This window comes from Olea europaea, chromosome 7 (genome assembly GCF_002742605.1).
Source record: "Olea europaea var. sylvestris chromosome 7, O_europaea_v1, whole genome shotgun sequence".
NCBI lineage: Eukaryota > Viridiplantae > Streptophyta > Magnoliopsida > Lamiales > Oleaceae > Olea > Olea europaea.
Window position 1 is genome coordinate 20,893,971 of NC_036243.1, and position 16,817 is coordinate 20,910,787.

General features: G+C 33.2%; 2 protein-coding genes across 3 annotated transcripts; one reads left to right on the forward strand and one right to left on the reverse strand.

Moving 5' to 3' along the window:
- Positions 1-504: 504 nt before the first annotated feature.
- On the reverse strand, positions 505-7,759 carry LOC111397388 (protein LIKE COV 2-like). The gene is made up of 7 exons (XM_023024290.1): positions 7,479-7,759; positions 3,626-3,678; positions 3,406-3,515; positions 2,876-3,043; positions 1,897-1,994; positions 1,213-1,339; positions 505-950 (listed from the first exon to the last, which is right to left on the reverse strand). Exons 1-7 carry the CDS (start codon positions 7,629-7,631, stop codon positions 850-852), a joined length of 810 nt encoding a protein of 269 aa, XP_022880058.1. The 5' UTR covers positions 7,632-7,759; the 3' UTR covers positions 505-849.
- Positions 7,760-14,307: 6,548 nt separating this feature from the next.
- Positions 14,308-16,612, forward strand: LOC111397387 (ethylene-responsive transcription factor ABR1-like). 2 transcript variants are annotated; one of them, XM_023024288.1, is made up of 3 exons: positions 14,308-14,396; positions 14,514-15,339; positions 15,625-16,612. In XM_023024288.1, exons 2-3 carry the CDS (start codon positions 14,793-14,795, stop codon positions 16,371-16,373), a joined length of 1,296 nt encoding a protein of 431 aa, XP_022880056.1. In that variant the 5' UTR covers positions 14,308-14,396; positions 14,514-14,792; the 3' UTR covers positions 16,374-16,612. The 2 variants fall into 2 exon arrangements, with proteins under 2 accessions (XP_022880056.1, XP_022880057.1); XM_023024289.1 differs by lacking the exon at positions 14,308-14,396 and having other exon boundaries at positions 14,509-15,339.
- The last annotated feature ends 205 nt before the right edge of the window (positions 16,613-16,817 follow it).

Sequence of the window (16,817 nt, forward strand, 5' to 3'; positions counted from 1 at the left end):
GTGTCTAGGTAGGGTCATCGTTAGATAAATAGTCAAGAAATATGAAGCCCGAAATATGAAAGGAGCCTAAGCTTCCATTTAAGTGTCCGACTCCATACATTTCATGAGACTAACTATTTTTTATCAACATTTTAACCACACATTTCATCATTTTTTATCAAATTCTGGTAAAACTTCAATTTCTCATATGGCAAGTTGCAGCAATGTTATTTCACGAGTCTAAAAATATTGCAAGAGGAAAAGCTAGTGAGTTAAAGATTTCACGAACATAACATGAATCTGAAACCCTCCTTTACACCGGTGGACATTTGCAGATGATTAGATAGTTTAAACTTGTGTTCATTATCTGCATACACTAACAATTAGTATTGTGCAAACTTGTTTTCTTCATTTGGAGTGTACATATATAATGTATGAACATGCTTGACACGGAGGTAGGCCTATATTCACCATTTGGACATGGCGCAATGGTGGTGTCAAGGCCCAAATGAAATGGGCTTGGAGTGAATTCACAAGCCTGATTTTGGATGATATAAATCCAGCATTATGGACATATAAACAGGGTGACTGGGCAAAGAGAATTTAAATATCGACATGGACATTTTCTCTGTATAAAAATACACATTACTCTGTGCTTTCATTTTCTAGGTGAAATGTTGTCCAAACTCCGTGCTTTCATTTTCTAGGCAAAACACAACATTTCACCACTTTGTAACTCACTACTACAATTTGTATTGTCCAACAAGCAGAAAGACGGAGGAGTGGAGATGTAACCATGCCTTCGAAATAAACTGGATGTAGTGGAAGTGAAATAGCTAGTTGAACATTCTTCGACAACAATATTAATTTCTACATCACTCTGTTCAGAGGGATCATATTATTCTGGTGTGTAATCCTTTCTAAGGGAGAAATCACCTGTGGCATTGACATTCCAACGGACACGATGATCTCTGAAATAAATGGAAGAAGAGTTGGTAAAGAGGGCGGCGCAATTAAAAATTAATGTCAGCACATTCCCCCCCGGAGGGGGGGGGGACCTATCATACTAATAAAGAAGGGAAAAAAGAGTATCATTTATTCAATGTTATTTCAAATTAAGAAATTATACAAGGCAAGCATTCTGGCATTCCATCACGTCTCGAAAATTTCAAAAATAAAGGTGAATGTAACGATGAAGTAAATGAAGCACAAAATGAATAGCAGATCACCAACCTATGCCTTCACGGATAGACAAATTTGGCCTAATGATCTCCTTCGAATTAACCAGAAATACATCCCCTATGTACAAATGATTTGTTGGGACATAAACAGAGCATAACTCCTCATCCCCAGCATCTCTCTGTAACCAACAGACAGCAATTTATATCAACAAAACCAGAACCAAATAAAGGCAGGTGTCGCTATTTATTTAACAATTTAATTTTTTATAATCCAACAACTGAAAACAGAGATCATCTACAGCAACCAGTGTTAATCTATGTCAAGTTGAATTATAACTCTTGTGTACATATTTCCGAATTCAATATTTTACGATCCGACAAATGAACAGAAAGTCAATTTACAGTAACAAGTGTTAAGCTATCTAGCCAATTATACAGCTCTAAGATACTTATTTCCAATTGCAGTCTGTTTTTGATGACGAGATCTGTAAGCAACATCTGATATGAAGCAGGGACATACGATATAGATAATGATTTCATTATCAATTGTTTCTAGTTCAAGTTCCATATCAACAACATGCCTCTTTAAGAGAAAATATGTACTCAAACAACTTCTGTAGCCACAGAAGATTTCATATACAACTATGGTCTTCAAGAAATTGCAATACAAAACTAAGTCGTTTGTTAACTATAAAAGTATTTGCAACAATTTTGAATGACAGGTTATTTCAAGCACCTGAAGGACTACAGATGATGTAATAAAACCAAAGGCATATTCTCCAACGCGAGGATGATGAATGATGGCAACTTCCTTGAAAGCTGTGGTATTTTGATCTGAAATAAACGAAATGATGTTACATAAATATAAATTCTATGTTTTCATGGATGCCTAAGTACATCCATGTAAGCGTAAAACACAATGGATAAATTTCCTGCAGAATCTCATCTTGATTCAAAAACACGAATAATGGTAGCATATTTCAATATTATCAGAATGATAAGGACAAGGACATTTACCAAGCACCTGCAGAGTGCAAAAAAGGGGAGAATTCTAAAAAGCATTACTATCAGGATCTGTTCTTCAGATCACAAATGGAAATGGTAAACTTCTATCAGCGCAATCTTGCCTTGTTAAAAGAACTGTGAATTGTTAAGCTCTACCAGCAGTCAGTTTCCGCAAACGGAAAAACAAGAGCTTATATTGTATATATGATACTATGGATAGCACTAAATTCGACATTGATCCCTGCATGCTGAAGGATCAGCTATGCTCCAAGTTTTACGCACCATTTATGAACTAGTTTGAAGCAACACTAAAAGATTATCTCCCTTAGAAAATTTATATCATGAAAATCAACTAACTTGTATAGTAGCAATATAAAATACTACAGAGAAAGATGTCAAAACATAATGCAGTAAGTACTAAAAAAATGAAAATGTTGCCAGTGTACATATTTGAATAATTAAAAGAAGATATATAACTAGCCCTTTTTCATCATGGTGTTCTAAGATCCTAGGAGAGAAGCATTGGCATCTGGTGTGCAACATACATTTCAGACCCTGTCTAATTTCTGTACTTTATTTTTTATGACCGTGGGTGTCCGGCCAACTTACGCGCACCTCGACTAATCCCACGAGGTCTAATTTCTGCACTTCTCATCAAACAACTCAATTTTTACTAAAGTATCACAGGACACTATAAAGAAATGGTTTACCAGGAGAGATAGCAGAACTAATTTGTTTGGAAGCCGAGTATATGTGTTTGACAAAAGGCATTCGCTTTATAAACCATTCTCCTATCAAGAAAACTGTGGCACCCAACCATGAGGAAGCAAATATACCCACAAAGAAAGTGAATATTAATGACGTGATGAACCCAAGACCTGCACCACGAATAAGAAAATAAGTACAATGGAAGAAATGCAGTTTGATAAAAATCTGCAAAACCTAGTTATTGTTCAACCCATGCATTACTTTATCGTACCTATGTAAAATCCAAAAAAAAAATCATCAGAAATAAGAAAAAAAGTTACTTCATACAGCAGCATGTAAACGTATTTAGAATAAACATTTTGATCCAACAGGAACAGTGAACTCAGCCTTTTAGTGAGAAGGGGTTCAGGCTCGGCTATTTTATTTCAGTCGAATTACCGGCATTCAGATGAGTCTAAGAAGAAAGCATTAGGAAAAAAATTTGCAATCGATGCCAGAGTAAGATAAACATCACAGGGTGTTGATGACTCACCAAATATATCAATGCCAAGCCTTTCATATATAGGACTGAAGAAACCATCAACAAACTGAATAAACCACCAAGTGATGAAAAATGTAACAGCAACAGGAAAGAGAACAACACTGCAAATTGGAAGTAAAAGCAGAATCTCGTACATTAGTCGGTGCCTTGGTGGAGAACAAGGGGAAACAAAAACAAAAAATCAACTTTCAAACATACGCCAAGTTATTACCATCCTGTCATAAACTTCTTCGACGCCCAACTCTGCAGAACAGCATAGCAAGCCTGACCAAGTACCAGAATCAGCCATATAACATACTGACATGGTTGTCTTGTAAAATTTATGTAAAAGCTTGATAGGGAAATTATTAAAAATACTTTATCATAGTTTACACAAATCAAATACATTGAACTGCAGATATGACACCTCTAAAGCTCAACTGAGTATTGTACAGTACATTTACCACAATGCTCTAAACCTCCAAATTAGACGATAAAAGAGAATAAATATTCAATGGTGATCAATATATTGTACTCAGTGATTTACTTGAGATCAAAGAAATTGTACAATATATCAGACTGCTTAAACTCGGAGACGGTTCTGAGGGGTCCGCGAGTTGAGCGACCGAACAAGGCCTAAGTATTGTTAGGGCACCAAATTATTATTATTATTATTATATATTTAAAATGTTTTTTAAGTCTTAAAATTTTAAATTTTTATTATTATGTTGAGTTGAAGGGCACAATATCTATGAAAAAAGTTAAAAATAAAATAAAAATTATATTACGTTAATATTTTTTAATTTAACATATTATTGAAAATAATTATTTATTTTTTGTAGTTTTAACCATCTTTCTTTCAAAAAATAAAAAATAAATTAAATTATCTATTTTACCAGTCCAATCCTAAATGTTGAATTACCTACTTTAATCAATTTCCAACCCAACAAGACTATAAATTGCCCAAAATTCAAATGATTAAAGTGAAGAGTGAAAAGCTAGCCCCAAATCCATTTTTGTCGTTTTCTTCTCTCCCATCCTTTTAATTCATGAAGAACTGTCAAACAGACAAGAAAAAAGCTCTACCGTCATTCTTTATTGATTGCTCTACAATAGTACAATCTTGTAACTCATCATTTAATTGGTGCCGGTTCTCCACTTGTTAATTATTATTTCATAAGTTTTTTGTTCTAGAAGTGTAAGTTTTTGTTGGACGATCACTAAAAAGTGGGATTCAATTTTTTTTTACCCTTTCGAGTCTTGCCTTTTGAATTTGTCATTTGCAATCTATGATAAGATAAACAGACAAATAATGACTCTTATTTAACATTATTGTATTTTTTATCCCTAATTCTTCTACATTTTCATTTGATTGGGGGTACATGTATTTTTGAAGAATCAAGATAGCTTTAATTAAACTTATAAAGCTTTCGCCAGTTTACTCTTTAATTAGCTTATATCTTCTATTTTTTAAAATCTTTATGAATTTTAATGTCATAAATTAAAGTTTAAAATGTATCCTCGAAAACAGAAATTGGAATTCGGAGAACGAATGAAAAGGAGAAAAATTGAGGAGTTGATAGAGTCTCAAAAAGGCGCTCATAAATAATTTATTGTTAAAGAAGCTAAAATTATGGACCAAGTACTTGGAACTAATAAAAATGAAAATGAAGGTGTTAATGAATTGAGACAAAATGATAAATGATAAAAATGACAATGTTGATGATGAATTATCCAAGAAAAATGATACTAGTGAAGAGGTTGATGGTGAATCTCCTAACAAAAATGATAATAATGAATATGTAGATTGTTTAATTCATAATAGGTACATTCCCTTCAACATCTATGATCCAAGCATTTGGGACAATCTTGACATAAAATCAAGAGATCGCTAGTGATCATATTGACATTGTTCTAATATATGTAAATTTTTAGGATCTTGATGGCGCAAAGATTTGTTTCAAGATTTAAAAATTTTGCGAAATCTTTTACCTAAAGAAACAAGACAACTTTTGATATATTGACTTATTTGAAAAGATATGATTGTTTTTTGAACACATTTATTACTTATAGAATGCTATTGACAATTCCTATTACTAATGCATCTGCCAAATGGAATTTTTCAAAATTGAAATTATTAAAATCTTAGTTGCGATCAACCACGTTACAAGAACAACTGAATGAGCTAACTTTGACATCTATTGAACAATATTTGCTAGAACATATTGATTACAAAAAGTTTAATTAGTGAGTTAATTTGCTTCTAGAATTGCAAGAATAGTTTTACATGATTTGTTACATTTCAAGGTTTACAAGTATTATTTGATATTTCTTATTTCAAGGTTTGCTCATATGGAATTGTACGAAGACGTTAGTGGCTTGGATGGTTCTTTGTTGACGACATATGAATTTTGATGAAGTTCGGAAGTTCCTTTTGAGCTTTACTTGTGTTTTTCTTATTCTAGGCATATAATAAAATAAAAAAATATTTAAATGTTATATTTTTGCAGTGAAATAATATTATTGGAATATTTTTTTCTCAATAAATTACATGAAAGGTACACCATTTAAAATACAATCATGCTATAAGTATAGACAAATTTGATAGAAAATGTTTACAAACACCACTTGGCATGCATTGATTGAAAGATGGGACAAATGAAAAATAAACTGGCTAATCACGTTTTGCTACGTCAGCTTCGGTAACAAATTTGTCAAAAATTTCCTATACTTATGGCATTTTTCTTTAAAATATTACATAGTCACCCAAAATCTCAAGGCTGACCCTGCATAAACTCCAATTTTTTTGCTGCCTCCTAAATTCTAAAGCTTAAGATCTCTTTAGCTTTCAACAATCTGGGCTACGGGCATCTCGATGAATACATGTCATCACTCTATTTATCTCACAAATACATTTAAATAACATTAGTCTATCACTCATATGATTATTTCACTAAAGCTCTGGTGTGTTTTCACAGCATGGTTTGTTCTTCTTCCTCTCTTTTCTACTTCTCTTCTTTGTAATGAAGATGATGGTTTGTCCGTTTCATGGCTTCCATTAGATAATGTATGACATAGTAATTGCAATTTCGGTTAAGCAACATCAAAATGACTCCAGAAATGTATGCCTTCCGCCTTTCCAGCAGGTAAAGATCTAAGTATTTTCCACTATCAACTACCTTTTCAGCCATCGGAAGAAACACTGACATTTAATTTCTATGACTTTTTTGCAACATAATACAGCTTCTATAGAAATGCACATAGTATTCGCTAAGCACAACATGCTTGTTTACCATATTGTACAAATTGTAGCAGATGGGCATATTTATATCAAAATAACTACATAATCAAAGATAGTTTCCTCGAAGGAAGCCCCTGGTAAACTTATTGATGATACAGTTCATTATATTTATTCTTCATACAATTTATCAAATTACTCCCCTTTCATTGGCTTGAGTTATCCGAACAAATTTCTAAGGTGATAGTCTATCTTTCTTTACCTTCCTTCTTTTCATTTATAACATTTCTCCCCTTGCAGCAAGAATAAATTAATCCATATTGGCCACTAGTACTCAATGAAAGTCCTTCTATGTAAAGCCGTGCCAAGTGCCAAGCATGGTTGGTAGTAACTACTTGGTAATACTATGTGAGAAAAGTAACTTGATTCACTATGTATTGAATATTTTGCCATTACTCCTTTACTCACTTATATGGAGTATTCTTACTTTTATAGTAACAACTAACAAGTATGTTATTCCACACACATAACAAGTATGAATTTCCTTAGGTCCCATAACAATGTAATATGTAGACTTTTACTTTTCTACCTGTTTAACACTGAGTTTGGGCTTTAATTGTTCATATCTTACAAGAAAATATCTAAATTTTGACCAATTAATTCAGAAGCCCATGCATTTCTAACAATTTAATCATCATTTACAATCGCTCCCCCAGCTCGTTGAAGCAGTATAATCACATTAAATTACAAAATTTAAAAAAAAAATTATAAACAAAATAATTTAAAAATCAGACGAATTTATACATGCATATGCACGTGTAAAGGGGGGAGTAAATTGATTATTGACCTTGCGAGTAGATGAATTATTGGCGGAATTAGGAGGGGATTTGACGGGATCGTCGGCTTCAATTTCAATGTCTTGTGTATGACGCGGCGAATTCGACGAACTCGGTATTAGTGTAGACTCTTTCTTAGCACGATTATTACTATCCTCCGCCATTTCACTCTCAATTGTCTCCTGCGAGAGATTCAGATTCTTGGAAGATTATCGCAGAAAAAATCGTTGAATGCTAAACGGTATAAGATTCGGAATTTCGGATAATTCGCATATACCCTCAAAACTATGTAAAAAATGGCACTTTGCACCATTTATAATAATAATAAATTACCAAATTAATTATAAAAATCACTTCAATATTAATTACTAACAAGTTGCTTTTTCTTTTTCAGAATGTTTTCGAAGTTGAGTTTTGGTGTTACCGTATTTTTCATTACTCGGACATCTGTGAGTGAGAAAATCAAATTGTCTTGTTGACAGCCTCTTCCTTCATTGTGAAAAGTTGATGTATTGAGATGTCAAATATTTGAAGATCCTGTTTATGGCTCGTTTGACATTGTTTTTGGAAAAGTTAAAAGGACTCTTAAAATCCAAAAACTGCTTTTGGATTCGTTTGGCCAATTTTGTGAAATACTTTTGGTAATTAGAAATTTAGAAAAGTTTTCAAGAGAAATTGGTCAAATGTGACTTTTTTTAAAAATACTTTAGGAATGGAAAGTTTTTTTAAAAGTTAGTTTCCAACCAAAAATTAAGATAGTTTCCTCAAAAAGTTCTTCTATGTAAAGTTAAGGCAAAAGCAAAAATCATGCCAAACAGGCTTTTAGTAATGAGATTAAATTATCAAATTAAAGTTAACGATTAATTTTAACTACACGTTTCATCAATTGTTGTCTAACTTTACTATAAAAATCTAAGATATTAATAGCAAATCTCAACCGGTAATGAACTTACGATCTCCCCAATTTTTAAATATTTTATTTGTGGGTTTGACTTTATCAATTTCGAATTATTATTATATTTTTTTTATGTGAATCATTGAAGCAATTATTGACCCCTAGATTCATACAATAATGCCGAGTGTATAAGGGTTCTGTTCACAGAACGCCTACAAACACTTAGACCAAATGGGTCCACACCTATCTAAAAAACTAGCAAAAACCCCACTCACCCCCATGTTGTGAGTGTTTGGTACGGGTTTAGAACCCGTACCCTGTACACTAAGCACCATTCATATTCATATAATTGTAATTGTTGTTTGATGCATTAAAGGCTTCTTTGACACAATTAATATTTAAATTATTTTCATCCATATTTTCTTTAGAATTCGCAATTATTTCATATATTCAATCACACATTCTTCAAAATAATCGTTCTAGAAGGATTTCTCTTTGGATAATTGTTACTGTAATGATATTATTGTGATCGGTTTAATAGGTATTTTCTTTATGATTCATCTTCAAAATTGGGTGTATCCTTATAATAATTAGATAAATTGAGTTGTAAACATGAAAGTGTAAGAATACAACATGATTCCCTTTTTTATTTGTCTGATTCGAGGGGAAGGCCAATGACAAAGCCATACTATGTCCACAGCCCTCAGAAGAAACTAGCGAAGATTGCCATAAATGCTGTCCTTAAGGATGTGTACAAAAAGGCCTTTTCAATTCATATCAACATGGTGCATCTCTTTTCTTCAGAAAAAATTGTGCCAAACAAGCTTTAGGTTAGAATAGAATTACTTACATTTAAAAATTGGACCGTTGTTGTGTATATACAGGCTACATTAGTGGGCTTTTGTTCTGGGCTAACATTGTCTTTGGGCTGGCTCCCTCATTCCAGAGACGAACTTTGAAGCCTTCCGTCATGTTCGGCTTAGCTTGGTTATTGCTAGAATGTATGGAAAATTTATGGCTTTTGCCTATTTATATAACTATTTGTAGATTAAACGTCTAATCTCATATTATTGATTGAGTACATTAGTAATAATAATGTTTAATAGAAAAGTGAAAGCAAAAAGTAGTTCACTCTCAATGTGAAAGTTATATCTACTTAGGAATAGCAGTTCGGCTCGTCCTGGAGAAAGCCTGAGCTTGCCCGCGCCTTGTTATGGTGGGGACGGGCCGAGCCCAATCCAGCCCGTGCGGCTCATTGGCTCGGGCTCACGGGCAAAAAAAAAAAAAAAAAAAAGGGGAAAAAAAAAAAAAAAAAAAATGATTTTATATACACATGTTTGGATTGATCTCACTATGCTATCAATGTGCAGTCTAAGATCTTCAAAAATTTTCCTATTTCTCGCCATTTATATGTGATGAGTTTCGATTCGATTTGTTGACATCCCTACATCTACTTATTGTTGCAAGGATTATAATATATTTGAACTTATGTCTCTCCTTTTTATCTCATCCCCAAAATGGTGGTCATCTAATATCCTTTACCTAAGAAGAAATATCATGGGGATCGAATTCATGCACGAACAACTCATTATACCCCTATAACAATAAAGTTTCGTCTTCTTACTTCTGCTATCCAAAACTAGGGGGCTAGCTTTTAAAATTATTGAATATGAAATATAATTTATCCCAAAACTTAGATTTTTCATACAGAATAAAAGCCCGTTTTGTAGGACTTTTCGCTTTTGCTTCTACTTCTTGTAAAAGAGCCAATGAATATTCCTTAGGCAACTTTATCTAAAAACTTTCCTAAGCAAACAAAATACATTAAAAAAATAATTCAAATATGTTTAAAAATAACTTCTTAATATCAGAATCACATTTTGACACAAAAGTTACGTCAAATGGACCATTATATAATTATAGCAAATTTATATGATAACATCTCTAACATATTCTTTTAATCTTTTCCAAGATATATGGAAACTTTTGTATTTCGATAAGAACGAGTCTAAGTGCTTGTTTATTAGGAATTTTGTTAATTAATTTTTTAACCGTTAGAGATAAAGTGGGTCTTACTTATGAAAGAAGAATTCAAAAATGACGGCTGGAATAGTAAAATAACGATAAAAAATTTGATATTAATTGGATTAAAATCTCTACCAAACATGCTCTAAGTGCTATATAATTGCACATTTAAAAGTGTGTATTATACACAAGTCCACGTCTCACTCAGAAAACCATCTTCTGCCCCATTTGTGTTCTTCTTTTGCGCATTAAGTTCTCAAATTGCTTTACTTTTCTTCTTCTTCAAAAGTCCACATTTTACGTTCTGTAATCTCTTATAAGTTAAAACCCCATAATTGCATTGGAAGTGTGAAAGGAGAATGTTTTGATGTTGACACGAAAAATTTAAATAGTACATAGCAAAGTTAATATCACCATCGGATCCCCAGCAGATCGACTGTATGAGGAATTATTTTGATGTCCCATCGCCGTTCTCTAAGTTTAAATTACACACTAAATAATAAAAGTTAATTAGATAATTCATTGTACTTGTCACATACTTTTGACAAGAAAAGTTAAAACGTGTTTAGTGATGAAATCTTTAATTATTATTGCTTTGTTGGTGAACCTTTTAAAAATTGAGTTCAGTACAATAATAGAAACTACATTGATGAAGATCAATACTAAAGCATGAATTGGATCTATGGCAACGCCTACTTGATTAAAGATTGTGATGTGTGTACGATCTTAATTATTCATAAAATTATAAATAATAGACTATGAGACAAAGGAATAAGATGTAATAATCAAATAGCTAGAACGATATGTCCTAAGATCTCAACCAACCTATTTAAATTATTATGGTTATACGAGATAAAAATGACCGTAAAACCTAACATAAATTGTTACTTAGATATGTATTATTTAAATAAGATTTGATAGAAAAGGAGCAATGGTAATCCCTAACACCAATTGTTACATATACTTGTACATAACGAAAATAGCTGGGAAAACAATTCTTTAACATAATTATGAGACGAGCTTGAAATCAAGAGTTCATCTATTCTAATGGATTTACTTCTATACAGTTTCAGTATAATTACATGAATAATTACTTACTTCAATTACCAGTATATCTAGTTAGGAATTACGAAATTTTCTATGGATTTTTTAGGCTTCAATAGATATTTTTTTCAATCTATATGATTTGTGTTTATTATTTATAATCAATCATTCGACAATTCTTGTAGTCATATTGGAAAATTTTTAAAGTCGTGAAATGTCACAACATCCCCTTATGACATAATTATTGAATCAACTCGATCATGTCAAGTTAACGTAAATTATGTGAATAAAATAGATTTATAATTTTTTCCCATCTTTTCATTTGAACTTTATATACAAACAAAAATAAACAACCCGTGAAATCATCTCAATTGTCATGTAATTCTCCGTAATCTATATAAAAGGAAGAAGTAAAATGCTTCTTTTCAAGAAGTGGAAGGAAAGCACTATGTTGAGACTTGTGTAGAAAAAAATCGCTCCTAGGATATAAGGGATGACTAAAAATGGCAAAAAAAATAAAAAAAATTGCATAACGATAAGATATTTTCACTAATAAAGAACGAAATTTTGAGATTCGAAGATGATCAGATACCATTTCAATCTCAACCATAAATGATGTCGATTAGGTAACGTCGGATGTCAACATTAACACGAAAGAAAACAATTAGTACCATTATTTTATCACATTTATTTTTAAGCACTAAATGATTAATTACGTGTCTATGCCCGTACTGGACCTACCTATTTACCCACCCTAGTATTGTACTTTTCTTAATCTTTCCACGTGTTACCTTAAGCCAGCTTAATTTAGTCCAAATATTTAATCCTTGCCGTTTTATTAAAATCATTAATCCCATCTTAATTATGACCAGTTGCAACTAAAATCAATCGTTTGAAACAAAAACTAAAAAGGAAGATAAATTCCACCCACGCGATTTTAGTTAAAAGTTGAACCCAATAATTGGGCGAGAATCAAATTTGACGATCTTGATTAATTTCTCCTTGTATTAACAAATTCAGATGAAAAAGATCGTTTGATTTCTTTTTAACGAGTGATTCATACGAAAAAATCTAATTTAACTCAATCCATGATAGCTTGTTTCTGAGGCGAGCATGTTAATAGCTCTCCCCTTAAGATTCCTAGAATTTGAATTAATATAATAAATAGTAGTATATTGAATTTACTCATACGAAATAAGAAAAATAAATTTTTTAAAATTATTTTTTAATTATCTATTTCGATGGTCTAATAATAGCATTCAAGACTTCTTAATTAGTTTTAATATTACTATGAGCCACTAAAGTCAGAAAAGAGACGTGTTTTGACCAATACGAGATTCAAATACGGTACCATTCGTGCAAAATAGTGCATATAAAACGACCTATTTTGTGCTAAATAAATTAAAATCAAAGACAGGGAACCAGTCAAAGGTATTATTTTTTAGGCGTTGACCAACAATCATTTTTGAAAATCGTGAAAGATGATATGCTTAAAATTCGGTCAAATAGTATTAACTAAATTAATAAAGGTTGAACCCCAACTTTAAGGGCCCCCACCGACTTTGCCCTGGGCCATCGTAGAGGAGGTAAATCGCAGGATGTGCCTCCCAGAAGCCAGGGTGGGGAGCACATGGATAGGCCAAGGCTGTTAACCCATATGATAACTCCCGCTTGCAACAAAGCCAATTCCATCTTGCGGGGAATCGAACTCTGCACACTGTCGTGTTGAGCCCTATCCACCCTCCCCTTTGCCACTGGGAGATATGCCCTGGGGGCGTATTAACTAAATTAATAGGTTTGCCTCATTATCAAATTTTGAGTTATTAATTTTACCCTTAATTAAAAATTGTGCAAGTTTATCGCTTAATTCCGAATTCAAGAAAAATGAGCGGTTCAAAACTTATAATTTTTTCAAAAATGACTTGTTCAAGTCGTATGTTAGGACAAACCATCCATAAATTCTTTATTTATTTTTATTTATTTATAAAGTAAACTGTTTATAAATTCTTAGCAAAATGATATTCACTATTAACATTGTATACATTGATAATGACGTGATACACAATTACGTCTCTCTTTTGCAGTCGCCTTCACACCACCACGGGCCCCAACCCCAAAAGAGAAACTTATGTATATTGTTTTTTTCTTTCAATAAACTTCAAAATTCTACTTAATTTAGTTACTTATGACATTAAAATTTAAAAAAAAAAAACATAGTTTTGAATATCATTTTTCTGAAAAATGTATGGTTAAAAAGTAAAGAAATATTTTGAATTTACGCATAAAATATTTTATTATATGAATATACCATTAAAAAATGAGTATGAAAAAAATGAAGTAAATGGAACTAACCAAGGATTTAGGATTCTCAATACCCATTAACCCGAATCAAAACCAATATCAACGTAAGCTACACCTTGTCAGCAAATTAAGTCCCTGTCTGTCAAAATTTTTTAAGGAATTGATTTTTTTGAAGAATGTGACTTTAAAAACAAAGAAAAAGTTTGAATTTATATATAAAATTATTTTATTGAGAAAAATGTGACTAGAAAAAATAATTTTAGAAAAATAGGGTCAAACGAGGCTTAAGCCCCCGTTTGTTTACATTATTTGCCAATTAAAATGAAAAATATAACTGTTATCCATTATATCAAGTCACCATATTTAACTTTTTATATTTTGTGTAGGGTCCGTAACAACTATATTTTTCATTTTTATTTTTACATTAATATGACTCGAATGGGGCCTAAATGAGTTTAATTTTAATGTGCTTTTTCCCCTCCATATTTCATATTTTTGATGATGCAAAGAACTCAATTCGAAGATGATTTCTCTCTCTCTCTCTCTCTCTCTCTCTCTCTCTCACACACACACACACAAAAACACTAAAACAAGCCAGAAACCGACACCCGGCTGTCTAGAACACAGACCAGATACATGTAATTTAGCCACGATCAGTCAAACGGTATGAACAAGTCTCCAAGTCGGCTAGTTGGCATCATATATATCTTAATTTAAAGGAACAAAAAGCGAATTTTTATTAATATTTTTACTTAAAATTGCTTTTAAACTCATTTTGCAGAAAGGATTAGCACAAAGAAAGATTACTGTTCCATTGACGGCTGTACCAGTTCGAATTTATTCTTTTGCTTTTCTATAAAGCCGTTCTTTGATAATTCCCAGGTCCCCACAGCTGCAGCAGTCAATTTTCTTAAATTTGATTCAGTTTTTTGCACGTGTTTTTCTCAAGGTGGTTGCTAGTTCATGCAGAAGATTATCGGGGGCTGATAAATTAGGGTTCTTATTGATTTGGTGATTTTGGAAGAAAAGATTTTTGAAGAGAATTTAGTTGGGTTGTTACATGCTCTTGTTAAAGGTGGCGAATCCACGAGATAGCGGCGAGTATGTTAGATTTCCAGCAGAAACCTCCACCTCCACCTCCACCTCCACCTCTACCTCCACCTCCACCGTCGCCGTCACCACCACCACCACCTCTGCCACCGTTTTGAATATTGATCCATACTATCAAATGCAACATCAAGATCAACCGGATTATTTACTATCAGCAGTGGCAGGGGGGTCGATGTTTTCGGGCCATAGTCAATTGCAAGAGATGTCGGCTATGGTGACTGCTCTAACACATGTGGTGTCGGGGCAGAGGTACGGCGGTGAGAGGAGGTTAACTCCTGAGCAACTAAGTGGTGGCGCTGTTGCACCGTCTTTTGCAGGTGGTACTGGGAATATTCATTTAGTTACTTCGCCATCGTCTGCTTATTCTTCTTCCAGCTCTGGCTCTTGGCCTGGCCAGAAGAGAAGACGTGATCAAGAAGATAGTGGTACGCAGTTACCGGAGCAAGCCCCGGCGGTTTATCGGCGGTTTGGAGAGTCTTCTTCTTCTGTCAAAGATGGTTAGTGTAAAAAAACTTCATTTTTTTCATAATTTTTCCCCATATTCCAAGCCATTATGCAAACTCCTCTGTTTTTCTTAACATTGAAAATTCATTCTTTCAAATTTTTATTTTCAGCTTTGATTGTTCAAATTTGTAATAAGCTAAGACTTTGAATTAGCCTTTTTCTTTTTCATTATATTAAATTTCATGTTAAAGAAGAGATGAGATGGGCCATTGCTTGCGCCTATATTTGACTATTATTTTTAATTTGCAAACTATTCATTTAATTGATTTTATTTCCAGAGCCGGAGGCAGGAACAAGTTTTGCAATGCCTCCCACCACCACCGCCGCCGCCGCAGCGCAACCACCACAAGCAGAAATAACGAGCACTTCAAATCAAGAAACAGGAGAGAGAAGAAGAAGATACCGAGGAGTTAGACAGAGGCCATGGGGCAAATGGGCAGCAGAAATAAGGGATCCACATAAAGCCGCCAGAGTGTGGCTGGGCACATTCGAAACGGCGGAGGCCGCTGCCAGAGCATACGATGAAGCCGCCCTCCGTTTCAGAGGCAACAGAGCCAAACTAAATTTCCCTGAAAATGTCAGAATCGTCAATCCACCTGTCCCACCCCCGTCGCAGATTTCCCAACCCACACAGTTGGCCATTGCAACTCGTCCACCACCGCCTCCCCCGCTGACCAACCCATTCTTCCAAACTCCGCCGTCCCATATCTCTACCACCATGAGAGACTATTGGGATTACTCACAATTGCTTCAAAACAGTGATTATTTCCGTGGCCAACATTCTACAACGTTGTTACAACAAATGTTTAATGCTTCATCGTTAGCTGGTTTATATTCACAATCAATGCCCTCTTCTTCTTCTTCTCAATCTTCATCTTCTTCAAATCCAGCGGTATTTTCCAGTGCACAAGCAATTCATTTCGGGCAGCAAGGAAATCAAACTCAAGCACAGGGAAGCAGTTCCAGTTTTACAATACCACCATGGAATACCAGTTCCAGTTACTATCCTCCCTCCTCTTCTTCTTAAATATTCATTTTTTTTTTCTCCTGGATAAATATACACACTCTTTCTTTTTTAAGTTACAATTTTTAGGTATTATTTTTTACTTGCTTTTAGATTTAGGTACCATTTTCGATGTTATCATTTGTTTGAACATTATTGAAAAGAACAAAACAGCAGAATTTAGGATTTTAGGTTCAATTTTGGTACCAAGATTTTGACGTTTATGTTATCTTCGATTATCAAAAGCAAACACGTTGCTACCATCAACTTGTCTCTCATTTTTTTGCTTTTCCAGTTGCACCACGGATAATATTTTGGTTAAGAACGCAGTATAGATAATATTTCTATCTTTTTGAACTCTTTTAACTTTAAATAAAGGCAGACAAATAGTTTCATTTACGTAAATCTTTGTGTAAACTACAAACGAAAATTGTACATATATCAAGTTTTATGAAAAATGAATCTATA

Excerpts from the sequence above, each read along its gene's own strand:
- LOC111397388 (XM_023024290.1), bottom strand. The coding sequence starts at position 7,631 with ATGGCGGAGGATAGTAATAATCGTGCTAAGAAAGAGTCTACACTAATA. Across the intron at positions 3,679-7,478 it reads ATAATTCATCTACTCGCAAG|GCTTGCTATGCTGTTCTGCA; the intron begins GTCAATAATCAA and ends GTACTTGGTCAG. Across the intron at positions 3,044-3,405 it reads GCTTGGCATTGATATATTTG|GTCTTGGGTTCATCACGTCA; the intron begins GTGAGTCATCAA and ends TTCGTGGTGCAG.
- LOC111397387 (XM_023024288.1), top strand. The coding sequence starts at position 14,793 with ATGCTCTTGTTAAAGGTGGCGAATCCACGAGATAGCGGCGAGTATGTT. Across the intron at positions 15,340-15,624 it reads TTCTTCTTCTGTCAAAGATG|AGCCGGAGGCAGGAACAAGT; the intron begins GTTAGTGTAAAA and ends TTTTATTTCCAG.